The sequence below is a fragment of the Lycorma delicatula genome, chromosome 1 (assembly GCF_047948215.1).
Source record: "Lycorma delicatula isolate Av1 chromosome 1, ASM4794821v1, whole genome shotgun sequence".
NCBI classification, from domain to species: Eukaryota; Metazoa; Arthropoda; class Insecta; order Hemiptera; family Fulgoridae; genus Lycorma; species Lycorma delicatula.
Genome location: NC_134455.1, coordinates 183,171,545 through 183,186,719, shown reverse-complemented (window position 1 = coordinate 183,186,719; position 15,175 = coordinate 183,171,545). Strand labels below are relative to the sequence as shown.

Genomic DNA, 15,175 nt, shown 5'->3' with positions numbered 1-15,175 from the left:
CAACATGTAATTTTAATATTTTATCTAGTTGAGGAAAATTTATATAAATTAAAAAATTATCATCCTGTATGTCTTCAATTAAACACTGAAGGTTATATTGGGTTCAAGATTCTTCAGATATTTCTAAATTTAAACAAGTATGTGTATATGATTTAGATTTAATAGATGTATAAAAATGGGTGAGGATTACATACAGAACTTTGATGATGGATATTAGGAGCTGATAAAATTTTAGGTAAATTATGTTCTTAAACTACAAATGATACTATTCCAATTAATCCTAAAACATCTAAACCTATCAAACAATATATGTACTTAAGAAGTGAAAATAATATGGTAAAATGTGTAGAGAATGGTCCAGAAAGACAGATTAATCTTTTAATTAATAATTTCAAAACAGATTGGTGCAATAAAAATTTATGTGTTTGAAGATTGCAAATGTTTTAATAGAAAATGTGACCGACAGTTCAAAAATCTTGCAAGAACAAGATCAGTTGTGAGCTTGCAAGTGTTTTTCACTGTTTCAGTTGACATTTGAAAAATGATTAACGCCCACTCTGGTATATCCATTATTAAAATGTCCTGGAATCGTTCTTTGAAATCACCATGGAGGTTCTCCAAGTGTTGGCAGTAAATAAGTAAGTTGTCATTGAAGGATACTGCTGAAAACCAGGAAAGTTATTAATTTCACGTCTGCCAATATTTCTCTTGTGTAATTGCAGTCAGGCTACCAAAGCAGCAATGACATTTTTTGTTTTAATCAAGTTCAAGTCATCGTCTTGAAACTGGAGATTAACATCATTAAACAATTAATATAGGTCTGTCAAATACACTATCATTCTTTGATGTAATTAGGTTGTTGTGCAACTCTGTTTTTGTTTTCCAGGAACTCAAACAGATTTTAAAATAGAGTCAGACTAGTACCTTTTGATAGCCAGCGCACTTCTATGTGAAGCAGCAAGCAATTGAAATGTTCATCATTGGCAACACAAAGCTGACTAAATATTCTGTCATTTAGTGAGTTGCTTCTGATTTTATTAACTGCTCTGGTAACATATTGCAGTGATGTATGTAGGTGTTCACTCAGGTTACTCGCAAGTAAATGTTGACGATGAATGACTCAGTGTACTTCAAGCATGTCTGGAACTTTATTTTTTAAGTACGCTTTGAAGCCTTTGTGATGCCTTGTCATAGCTGGAGCGCCATTAGTAGCAATTGCCATAATATTCTTCAAAAGGATTTCCTTTCCCCCAAAAACCTGTGTGTATATTACATATGATTTTTTTATAAATCCAGATATGATATATTCCGCACTGTACAGCCGTTTCTTCTTTTTTGCTTCCGACATGGTTTTGACTTCACAAATACGTGAGTAAAAGAATGACTTTAAAAAGCCTGCCACCAATTGCATAGGAAAATGCTAATGAAAATACTAGAAACAATTATTATAATTGCAACCAAACCTATATAATTACAATTATATAGGTTTGAAATGCAACACACACAGACACGAATAAACATGCAAATACTCGTTTACCATATGTGACAGAATTCGTACTGAGCATGTTAGAACAAGCATTGAAATTCTGACAATTCATGCAGGATTGGATAAATCGTGTTGTTTAACTCATACAGAACTAAGGTAATATAAAATTGACTTGCGCATTGATGAATTAATTATTTTAATGCATTTTTGAGAAATGCTGCATTATTCATAAACTAAACAGGATGACGTAAGCTGTAATTTGGTAGTTTTATAATATCCGATAATACTGATAGACAAAAAAAAAATTTTAATGTTTCTCTAAGTGTGATACCATTTCTTGAATTGCTTTTTTTTGTGTACATTAAAGATTTAAACAAAACAATTTCTCTATCAGTGTTAAAAAATTATGCTTAAAAAAAATTAAGGGAAAATATAGTTCAAATATGTAAAATTTATTATTTTGCATGGCCATACCTGTGTTAGAATGATTTTGCTGATGCTTTTCTTTTATAAATAGCCTCAGGCACATCCTGAATTAATGTCCAATAGAAATCTGCTAGCATGTTAGTATATCATTCCTTATAAAGGGGGTGTTCCCTGTATAGCAGCTTTCCAGCACCAAAATGTCTTGGTGAAAACATTCACAGTGTTTGTCACTTACGTCTCAGAGATTGTCCGGGAAAAAATCCAGTTGTGAGTGGAGGAAATGTATTTTCAAAGACATATTACATCCCATAGCTCTGTATGAAGTAAGAAGTTATCGTGAAGTAAGAAGAATATCGTGGTAGTTGTCAGATTTTTTTTTGCCGAGAAAATGTTTGCGAACATCTTTAAATGAAGCCCAAGCTGCACGTTCTACATTTTTTAACATTGAGTTAAATACATCATCTTTGATTAACTTTCTTATTTGAGGACCAACAAATATTCCTTCTTTAATTTTTCCTTCACTCAGATTTAGAAATTTCTGCCTGATGTACAAACTCTGGGACTTCTTCATTGCTTTTACAAAATTTTTCACAAGTCATAGTTATGGAGAGGAGGTAAAATTTTTTTTTGGGTTCAACTAAGGGCTCATGAATAATATTTTTTTGCATTTGGAGTTAGTTGTCTTGTTTTTTCTACTCTTTGGTAACATAGTGTTTATCCCTAGCTCGGCTGTCCCATTCAAAAAGAAAACACATGTACTTAGAATAGCCTAACTGCATGCCTAATAAATAGCTATAACTTTTAAATCATCACATTGTATGTCTCTTTCAAATTAATACTATAACGATTGGTATCAAAGAATATTTGTTACCATTGTGTAGTAGAACCACTTCTAAACTATACTTGGATGAATCTATGAAAAGGCGCCAGTCCTCAGGTTTATGAATTTGTCCTAAATGCAACATAAGCTCATCACAATAAAGTACTGAGAAAGCTCTTTTTGTCAGCTTCGAAAGCCCGAAATGTTTGTATTTTTTTGAAGTAAATGCCAACCTTGCAGTCTTGATCCTAACAGTTCAGCTTGATTTTTTGATAAATTTATAAATCCCTAATTAAGTCATTTAAATATTCACCTTGGGATGTAAGATATCACTTATTGGAAGATAAGTGACATCAAAATCAGAATCATTGTTGTCTTCTTCAGTACTGCCTGATTCTTCATCGCCCCTTTCAAAACATACATTCACAGGTGGCTCAGGAACTGGAATAATTTCACAGTGAGGTACAGGCCTGATTGCAGATTGCAATGAAGGATAGTTTATATTATGTTTACATTTTTTAGAAATTCCAGACACTTGTTAAACAAAGGTAATAATCGGTTGTGTGATCCTTTGGTTCACGTCAAACCATTGGTAAACTAAATGGCAAAACATTCAGTGTACCTTTCAGCCATCCTCTTAAATACACAGAACAATTAATGCATAATATATGAGGAGCCCATGTCTTATCCTGATCACCAGGTTTACATTGAAAGTACAAATGATATGCTTTTTTAATTAAAGGTGTAATGTTTTTTTCTATTTGATTGTATGGTAAACCCACCACATACCTAACAAAAGGCATCCACATCATTTACACAGTTTTAAGGCATTACGTCACTGCACTGTTGACAAACTTAAGACAGCAATAAAACTGAACAAAATTAATTCATTCTTAAATCCAGCTCTTAATACGAACAACACAGCTCTGTTTTTAGCTGCACAGACCTGATTAATCTTGTCCATGAAGGCTCACTCTTCAGTATTATATATGATGTCATAATATGTGACCATGAATGATTTAATTCTTTGTCCAGTGTTGTTTATTTATAGCTTACAAATTATGTTAACAAAGTTAAACAATAAAAAATGAACTAACAAAATACAATATAGGCGCTTAAAATGCTAACTGTACGTTGAAAAATGAAAAAAATCCTTTAAAAATTTCAAAATTTTTCAAATTGGCGGGTGATAAAAAGATTTTAGTATATTCATTTTCAGCATCAAAAAACAGATTAAAATCATTTATCGCATGTTAGGAAACAAAAATTATGTTTATCAGTGCAATTGGTTTGTTTATAATTCATGTTCAAAAATTAAAAATATATTTGTTTTTTTTCTACTTCAATTTAATTTTGCATTGAATGTGCATTTCCTGTCGCCTTTTCTTCATTTCTTTGTTGATATTGAATAATATTACTTTGTATATAATAAATAGTCATTTGTTTTGACATATTTATTGTATATTGTCATTTACTGTAAATGTATTCTTATTTATTGTATATTGTCATTTATTGCATATTGATATTGTATATCAAGTAGTTATCAAAATGACACATTTGGTGACTGCTACACAGAATAAAGTAAGGTTCGAACTTGCGTTAGTAAAGTGGCTGAATAACAAAGTATATAAATCTTTTTTATTTTGTACTACTGCTACATTATACAGTGGTAGAAAAAATTAAAGGGACACCTATATGTTATGATAAAAAATGATTGTATTCAAACTGCTTGCAACCAAGAAGCTTAGAGAGACGAATAAAAAAAGAAATTAAAACTTGAATACTCTACTTTTTGACAGTGCACTTCAGATTTCAAAAATCATCAAATTTAAAAAAAAATCATTTGAGAAGAAGAGTTTTAAAAATTTGAAAGTTTTTCTTTTGTTTGATCGAGAACATGGGGGAAACAAAATTTTTTCAGTAAACTGCATTAAAATCATTTGAAAGCTTAAGACTTTAGCTTTAATTTCTTTTTTTTGTATGTCTACGATTTTGCTGAACCAAAATATTCAACTTTAAAGAGAGAACACCACTTTAGTCTTTAATGCTGCATATCTCCCCATCTAAGCAATGTATCGATACAAATAAATATGGAAATAAAAGGGTTTTGATCTAGCTTTAATGACAAATTGTGAGGTCTTTAATATAGCATTGCAGTTATTGGATTTTGTTCATTTTGAACCAAGGTACTGAAATCTTTAAAGATGGGGACTGCAACATGTATCACCTCCTCTCAGCTTAACCCAAAATCCAAAAACTATTAATTAGAAATAATTAATTCCAATTAAGCAGTTGAAAGATATTTTACATTTTTCAGAATTTATCTTCAATTTTGTTTTTATTTCCTATATTAAAATTAATTTTTTATATCTATCCATAAATATTGCATGTTTGAAATGTTGGTGCACCCAAAACATAAATAAATGTTCAGCTCCGTTGGATTTGTTTCTTTGGAGTTGATTACACTTTGTTTTTTTTTTTTTTTAAGTTATGTATGGTATTAATCTGTAAGTAGAGATGAATGAATAGTATACCAAAACTGTCTGTAATAACTGCTAATTGTTTTAAATTTTACTAGGCAAAATTATTTTTAAAAAGGAATAAGAAATTACACTTCGGTGTAATTTAATTATATTCTGAATTTACATTATTGCATGTTGGTTGGGTTCAGCATTTTATAAATGACTTTTGTAACCCTTTTTTTTTTTTTAATATACTATCATAAATTTTAACTATTTTATTATTGGATATTTAAAAGTATTAACACATCATTAGTGTGACTGAAGATTATGTTATCAGTCTAATAACATTTTTATTTATTTCTGTAAAAAAAAAAAAATTACAGTATAGATTAGATTTATTACATAAAGGTATATTTTTTATATGACAGGCCTTGTATTTTTATGAATTACTTAAAATTAATAAACAAATGATTAGTTTGTTTTAATATCTAAAATAAATTATTTTGAATTTCTTCAACAGTAGTTTGGTGAGGTTGAGATATTACTCTTATCTGATTTTGATAAGTTGACCTTCTTTATATGGTGTGGTGGTAACACTGATGCCAGCTGTTTTTATTTATGTTATTAATGATTCTGTCAGTCTACTAATGAAATTCAATGTTTTGGTTATAGTTAATGAATTTAGACTAAATGTAATGTACCAGTGGGATGGAAATTATGGGTATTATGATGGCCCCATGTATTTTTGCCCAGTGTAATTATTTATTTATTATGTTTTTTTTAGTGTAATTATGTACAAGCTTAACTTAACCTCAAATTTGTTTCAGGTACTTGATCTTGCTGCATTTTTTAATGAATGTTATTTCTGTTGTCCGTATTATTGATTATATTTTATCAACTGTTATTTATAGTATGTTTTATTACTTTTTGTAGATAAACTGTGTGTAATGTATTTTATTTGTTATTTTACCATGCACTTGTTTAGATAACACCCTTTGATTGTTCATGTTTAAACAGTGTAGTAGCTATTTATTTGTTTTAAAGGCTTTTTTTTTATGAATAACTAATGCTTAAGTTAATTCTAGTTTTTAATATATAATTCATTTCACTTGATGTTATTGGTTAGTCCCTTGTAATCTATAATTACAATTAAATTCATTTATCAATTAATTTATAATCAAACCATGTTTTTCTACAAATAATTTGAATTTACTTAGATGCATTGAAAAGTATTTTGTGATATGAATATTATGTATGGTTTTTCTGCTTTGTTAACTATTAGAAAATACATTAAGTTCAAGGTTAATAAATTTGAATGGGTCACACACACACACATATATATATATATATATATATATATATATATATATATATATATATATATATACACACAAACACACACATACATACTTGCATACTCATTAGTATCGTTTTATAATTAATAGTGCAATCTACATATGAATGACCACACCCTTATTTATGTTGTGGTTTGTTTGCACTTCTTGATAACACATGGTTATCTGATAAAAAAATTATATTTACATTACAATTTATCCTTGAGCAGATTGTAACATTATCCTTAACTTGTTTGTGTATTTGAATCATGTTTCATGTAACAATTTTATTAACTATGAAAGGGAATTATCAGTATACAGAATGTGTAATATATGCGTGGTTATTTTGTTATTTGTGTTTTTCTTTTTTCTTTTCTTTTTTTATGTTGTTATTACTTTCGAGTTGGCCGTACAGTATCTCAATGTCTGTCTAATCCTCCATAACCCAACTGTTTACATATTATCTTCTGTCATTAAAAATATTGACTTTTTTGTACTTAACGTATTAACGCCACCACAGCTACAGCTTTATTTAAAGACAAAGTAGTTAATCGGATTTCTGTGGAAAATGGTCCGATATAGAGTTTAACATAGATTCAAAACAGTCTCTTTATTAATTTTAATAAATGGTTATTTATATTTATTTATTTTATTAACCAAACTTAACCTACGCTCGCTTCGCTCGCTAACCTTGACTAATTAACAGGAGTGTTTTGATTATTTAAATAATAAGTAATTGCAATAATTACTGAATTTATTAGTAAATTATTAATATATTGTTAATTAGTCAAGGTTAGTGAGCGTAGGTTAAGTTTGGTTAAATTACATTTATAAAATAAATAAATATAAATAACCATTTATTATAATTAATAAAGAGACTGTTCATTTTCCACCGAAATCCGATTGACTATTTTGTTTTTAAATATAGCTGTAGCTGCGGTGGCGTTAATACGCAAGTACCGACTTTTTTTATAAGGCTTTTGTCTTAAAACATGTTCTTTTTAATTTTTGCAGTGAACTTTTGATATTCAAATTGATATATTTTGTTTAGATTTCTTTATACGATTTCTTAAATAAAATCTTTTGAGAGCTGTATGGGATATTATCATATATGATCTAGAAATACTGTTTTTTTAATTTCATAGATACTTGGAAACGTGTAGAAAAATATAATAAATCCTATGATTGTTTATATAATTTTTGTCTTTTATTTACTTAAATAATATTTCTGTGTGTGGTAAAGGTTATATCAGTAATTCAGCTGAACAAGTGAATACGTATTTTGTTGAACAAGTTAATTATACATCCTGACCCCATAGGGAAGACAAGTCGTAGTTGGTAAAGTAAGAGGTTTAACTGACTGTCCTTGACTGTCACATTTTAATCATTTGGGTTTAATTAAAGTTACTGCTGTAAAATATCATCTATGAGGTCATATAAAATCAAATTTCACATTTTAATTATGGTTACAGCTTATTGTTACAGCTTTTTTTTTTTGAAAAAAAAATGTTGATGTTTGTTAAGTTTCCTCATAATTGTGTGAAGCTTAAAATTTCATCATTTACTATTAGTAAAATCAAGATTATTACACTGAATGATCTTAAAACTAACAAAAGAACATTTATTGAAAAAGAATGTGAAGTGTATCACCTGTAATATGAAATAATACTACCAGTGAAACTGATAATCTGCTTATAGATAATACACTAATCTTAACATGTGTGTACTATCCGCTCTCATATGATTGTTGTTGTAACACCCTCTTTTCACAAAATTCTACTAGTTTACAGTCTGAATCATCCATAGAATTAATTACGTTTTTTAAGTATTAAAAAAAAATTTGAGTAACAAAAAACAAAAATGTTACAAATACCATTAAATGGTGAGAGCGATTTATTTAATGTGTACATTGTTACAAAAGTAATCAAGTGAATTAGCTTTAATCCTCTGATAAGAATTGAAGACTTCAACCATCATCAGAGAATTAGGATTAGGATAACGCCTATCTAGAGAAAGTTGATTACAAAATATTCATGGATAGGTTTGAAATTTTAAGTCAAAAGAATTTATGAGTTCAATTTTTTGGATTGGGGGTTTTTCTTTTAAAAACATTTTCTAATGGGTAGTTAGAAGAAATCTTATCAAATTCTCTTAATTCTTTTAATCAAATTTATGTAGAGGCAAAAAATATTACAAAAAATAATAACATTATTAGCAGAAGGAAAAACAGAACTATATATTGCTAACATTGATCCTTGTATATAAGTTCAAGAATTTAATGTGTAAAGTAACAGTTCTAGATGCATTTTCTTGGATTTACACAAGACAATTATGTCTGACAGTATGAAAAGACTTAAGTCAATTTTTATTAAAAAAATAGATGTTAGCCACTGATATGAATTAATATTCTGAGATTGGAACTCATTGGTATATTCTTAGGAAGCAGCAATTCATTAGTTAGCTCATAAATTGCTGCTTTCCATTTTGAATTTCCATGATGAAACTAGATTAAAGATTTTGATGAAGCGTTATAAAGAATTTAGTGGAAAAATTTGTGATTCACATTAACAATTTATGTAAAAGTATTTTAAAACAAAAGTCATGTTTGATTTTTGAAAAAGTATAATTTTCAAACAGAATGCACTGTCTAACAAACATTTTGTGTTAGTATATGTACTGCAAGTATTATTTTTTACTTTTATATAAAACTGCTTTGCAAATAGTTTAACATCAGGAACGTTACATTATACTACAACTTTAATTTTAGATTAACTTATTATCATAGTATATGTTTATTTTTTAGACTACATCTTAACAAATATTTTGAAAGGGCTTGTAAAGATTTGATTTTTATTGTTTTTTTATGGTGGATTCAGTGCCTATCATTTTTGTGAGATGAAAACCTTTGTAGGGTAGAAGACCCTACAAAGTTTTACGAAAGTATACTGCAGGTTTGGTTTTAAGTATTACAAGCAATAATTTCAGTTTAGACATGAACATGTATCAATTTGGAATGCATTAAAACCTTAAATATTGCAGCAATAAATTTCTTATCCGATTCTTTTGTAATTTAAATACAGTAAAATCCTCTTTATTTTTTAAGGTACTAATACAGATTGGAATTTTAAACAGAAAAAAAGCAGTAATTAAAATAAAAATGTGTAAAATCAAAATGTACCTTTGTAAGTTGGATAAGATACAATCAATTAGAACAGTAATTCTAATATTAAAACAATAATAAAATTATTGATGACATTAATTTAATTACAGATAATATGAAATCATTAAAAAAGAAATATTCTATAAATCTTTATTAATGAAAATATTTTTTTTAATTTTTTGTAATTTTCAATTTTATTTTGATTAATTCTATACAAGTATTAGCAGTGGCATGGGATATTGTTTATCCTCATTTGACAATTGTTATAGTACTCAGAGGTGGCATTTCTACAATTTCTTGTATTTTACAATTCTTGCATGACATTTATTACTGTATCTGACAATTATTATCTTAGAAGATTTGTAAATATAGTAACCTCTTGGATTTCATTAATAGATTCAAATGCCACTTCCTTTTGAAATTGCCATTTTTGATGTCTTTACTTTACAAAAAGTTCATTATGTCTAGGTAGTCTGAATCCTTCACTGCAGTGCCATAATTAACATCACATATTCCACCCTAATAGATAGATATCACTTATCCATAAGTATATTACCTTTCAAACCAAGTGAATTTTTTATACTTCATAAAACATTCCAATTCAAGCTGGAATAGGAACATTAAAATATGTTTATAAAACAGTTTCATTCAATAGAGATGTTTGTGTAAGTGCATTGTGTCAGTGTGTTCTGAGAGTTGCATCAATATAATACTGCACACATTTCAGTTTGTTTTCAAACACTTTAACCAGCTGATATACTGGAATGTCTATTACATATGCCGTTATTGTGGTTTTTAGTTCATCAATTGGTCTGTTGCAATACTATGCTTGTTTTGCTGCCTCCCTTAGAAGTAATCTGGGGTTCAGGTCATGCGAGCGTGGAGGCCACAAACCCTTCATCAAAGTGATTTGTTCACCAAAGATATTTTGAAAAAAAAAGTCATTGAGCTGTTAGCTGAGTGCGTTGTGTGCCATCTTGTTGGAACAAACACTGATTGATTTCCATTTCTGTTAACTGACTACTGAAGTTTGTTAAAACAGCACAGTAATGATCACTATTAACTGTATTTTCAAAAAAGATTGGACCCACAATGTGTGTTCTACCATACCGATCCAGACTATTGATTCCAATAAACAAAACGAAGCTTGTTCAATGAGAACTCAACAACTGATGTTTTGATTTATTACTGAACAGTGCCCAACAAACCCACAGAGCAACCAACCTAACACCAAAAGAACAGAATGCACTGCATAATCATAAAGTATACTGTACAGTGACTTTCTGAGTGCACTGTAGTTGTAAAGAAAAAGTAACATTAAATCAGCAATGATAAATTCTGTGGGTTATGAAGGTTTTGAGGAGTTAACAGAATATGAAGTGGTATATATAACACAAAGAACAGTCGCAGCAAGATTTTGCATAATGATGCAATTGTTGTATAAAATAATATTTAAAAAAATATATATTATAATTTAGTGACATGTTGTAGCTTACTGTTTGATATGTACGTATATATAATTATTTTAATTTTTATGTACATTGAAAAAGAGATATTGTTTCCAAAATAAAAAAATCTATTCCTTTTAATTAATTTCATTGATGTATTAATTCAATTTATTATTTTTTTAACAGATTATATTTATAAATATTTTGTCCAATCAATACATAATATTGATGATATCAGGATGTTAGGTGTGCAATTATATGGATAAAAAAGGAACTGTCCCTGCCCTAGCATTTGCCTGTATAGAGTAAGGGAAAACAGCATTACAAAATAAACAATTAATTATAAAATGAAAAATGCAGTTAAAGTCAAAAAATAAAAAGCTTCATCTGCAGTTAAAGTCAGTAAATATATATACAAAAAATTAGTTATGTGAAGATGCTAGATTAATAAAAATAACTACAAAATAAATAATAACAATTAATAAGAATAAAAACTATTTCAGCACTTTTTTTTAATAAAAACTCTACAAAGTTTTTTTTGCAAAGAAAATTGTTTAGTCCTATTTTTAAAAAATTGGTAAAAAGATCTTTTAAATGAGTAGGTATTTTTTTTTTAATTTAAAAAAATTGCGAATATTAAACCCTTTCTTATAAGATTAAGTATTTTTCACACAAAAATAGTTGTGTTGTCTGGTTAGTTAGAGTAGATATTGTTATTTTTCAAGAATAAAAAGTTGTTACTTTGGATTGAGTTGCTTAGTCTCAAGAACACTACCATTTAACATTCTGTATTCCATACCTTAAAGTTACATGTATACTTTACATGTAATTCTTATAGAAAGATGTAATTCAACTGTTTGTTCATGGCTGATAATATGTGATTTTAAACATCCTCTAATGCTGTATTAACTTTGTCTTTTCATAATTAAGAAATATACAGTGTGTACCACGAAGAAATGGAGAAACTTTCAGGACATGTTCTACTAGTGAAAATAATGAAAAAGTTCATATAAACATAGGTCTGGAAATGCTTTGTTTCAAATAATGGATAGTGAAAGGTTTCACCCAAATTTCAGCTATTCTAATAAAATGCCCTACTGTAATTTTTTGGACCCAAATTAAGGAGTAAATTTGGTGGTTTCTTATGTAATTTGAGCTGGGAAATAGGATAAAACAGGTCCCAGAACTGCTTCCAGTAGTTTTTAAGATAACCATGTAAAACACAAAATTCGGTGTCAAAAAACAATTTTTTTTTAGGATTGTAGTACAATAACGTTGTTAAATGACAAATGTGGAAGATTTAGTAACAAAATTTGTAGAAAATGTAATTCTGAGTAAATTAATGTAAATAGTAAATGCAGCCAATAAAAATTAAAAACTTTTAAAGTTTTTTATTGAAGCAAAAACAGACAGAAAATTGTATTATTCTTTCTGTACCTAATAAACATTCTTCAGTGTATCAGCATTTATGAACGAAAGGGTCATTTCCATCATGTTTGTTTTAGTTAACCACCAAATAAATTATCTTAATGATGAATAGTGTGATTCAGCATATCTGCCCAGGCACAAGAACAAGGCGAATTTCATTTCATATTGGTTTGTCAAAAAACAAGTGTGACATCCTATGGAAAGAAAATCTTTATCTTTTCTGCCTGCAAAAGATTCAAAATTTGTGGCCATCAGATTACCCCCTAGCAGTAGACCTCTGTCATTGGCTTCTAGATGATTGTTAGTCATTTAACAAAGCTACTGTACTACTAATCTAAAGAAACTTGTTCTACGACATCAAATTTTGTATTTTATATAGGCTATCTTAAAAAACTACTAGAATTACAATTCTGGGAACTGTTTTGTCCTATTTCCCAGCTCAAATTACATAAGAAACCACCAACTTTTCTCCTTAATTTGTGTCCCAAAAATTACAGTTTTGGTCCTCTTTATTAGAAGAGCTGAGTGAAGTCTCGGTGAAGTCTGGGTGAAATCTTTTGCTAGGCATAATATGAAAACAAGATGTTTTCCAGACCTATGTTTATGTAATTTTTTTTTATTATTTTCACCAGTAGAACATGTCTTGAAAGTTTCTGCGTGGGACAACCTGTATATTGTAACTAATATGTAAATTTCTATTATGTTCAACTAGTGAACAATGAGCAAATCCCCATGGCTTCAATGAGATAAGGGTGACATGTAAATAAGGTGTAGTCTTGTACAGATTCAGACCAACCATTTCTGAGATTGTTTAATTGAATCCTAACCATCAAATTGCACTGGTATCCACTGTTTCATATTCAAATCTGTATAAAAGTAACTAACTTTTACTAGGATTTGAACGTAAGAACGTTTGACTTTAAAAATCAGCTGATAACAACTGATTTGCAATGACGAGTTTACCATCGGTGAGAAATGTAGAAATAAGTTAAATGCTCTACAAACCCTCAAAGATAAATCATAAAGTGTATCTTTCATTACCAGTGAATGGTATTTAAAATATTTTCTGAAAACTGAGATTTATGTTTGTGTCAATAGAAAATTGTTTCCCCTAAAACCATGCTGAAGATTTGTTAATATGTTATATTTAACAAATATTTTTTTTTAATATTTAAGAAAATACAAACAATAATTTATTGGTATATAATATTGTAAATAAAGTGTAGAAAAATCTTTGTTATGACGGGGAACAACCACAAAAGTTGGGGAAACAGAAATATTCCATTTTTAAAGATTTTTTTAAAATTGTTAGGGGGCATAATTTTGCCCTCTGCAGCTTTTTTTTAAAATACTGACAGGGTATCTACTTTATTTTAGAAATATCATGAAATTTCCCTGAAATAAGTAAGTTTGTTAAATAAAACTAACAGTTCTCTCTTGTAACACATTTTGATTCTTTGTCAAATATTCTTCAACACTATAAAACTAACATTGCAGTCCAATGTACTTTAACATGGCCAATAGTCAGCCATTTGTTGATCATCACTGTACTAGTTAATTGTACTATTTAATAATCTCTTGGTTTATCTAGGTGATTACCGACCCCATATGGCAGCTCTTATTAAATCTAATTTTTGTTGTTGTGAATTATGTGTTTTTCTACGCAAAAAAGACTACATAGGCTGTATTTGCACACTTTATATGAGCTGTAAATAAGTGAAATAGCATGTTTTAATAATTTTATTTGTTTAAAAATTGGTATTATAAATAATAGTAGTGTTAAATAATAAAGAACAAGGAATATTCTAGTGATAATACTAATGCATTTTAAAAAAATCGTGTGAGTGATATTACTGTAATACTATGAAAACTATATCCTGGTGAACATTTATTGCATATTGTGAAGTCTCCAGCCTGTGATTTGATTTTGGATGCCCATGCATTTTGTATTTTAATGGGGAAAATGAGAGAAAAAATGTCGTACCTTTTAGCCAGATAAACTGGCTAAGTAGAAATCGTCATGTTTATGACTCTGACTCCACTAATTAAACTTAATGTAAATTCTTCTACTGGAAACTTTTAAGCAAATCGTAATTTTACAACTTATGTCCTATGAGTAAGTTATATATTGGAACAGGTTTAGTTAATATTTGTTTTTGAAATATAATCATTTACCTAATACGAAAGAAGAGAAGAAATAAAAAAAAATTAGGAAATTTAATTTTAGTTTAATTAATTATTGTACTGTGTTTGTAATATTATATATTCTAATATTCATATTGTTAATATTATTTATTCATATATGTGGTTTTAATTTATAAAATATTAATTTATTTTAATTTTTTTATAGTCCAGACAGCCAGAGTGGACCTTTAGTTGCTACGCTTGCTTGCCCGTCTGCGATTATAGCTGGTATGACCGAACAGATGTCAGTAACAACAATTGTTCATCCCAGCCCAAATACCATGGACCACTCTCAGACATCTACACATATCGATACAAATGATCCTGTCACAAAGGCTGTAGTTGACAACATAGTTGGTAATCTACCTTCGAAGAAACCACAAGTAAGATTTCTGAGAACTTTTTTCTGGTTATTTATTTAGAAAAC

At 28.5% G+C, this 15,175-nt stretch overlaps 1 protein-coding gene across 3 annotated transcripts in view; it reads left to right on the top strand.

The window, feature by feature from the left end:
* Positions 1–15,175, top strand: part of LOC142326044 (zinc finger protein 385B-like) — a 96,286-nt gene that overhangs the window by 23,952 nt on the left and 57,159 nt on the right. The window contains exons 2-3 of one of the 3 annotated variants that reach the window (XM_075368159.1): positions 6,022–6,104; positions 14,915–15,131. In XM_075368159.1, the coding sequence (XP_075224274.1) occupies positions 14,979–15,131 (153 nt within the window). In that variant the 5' untranslated portion in view covers positions 6,022–6,104; positions 14,915–14,978. Of the gene's footprint in view, positions 1–5,881; positions 6,105–14,914; positions 15,132–15,175 lie in introns of those variants that run through there. The other 2 variants (XM_075368150.1, XM_075368142.1) reach the window with 2 other exon arrangements.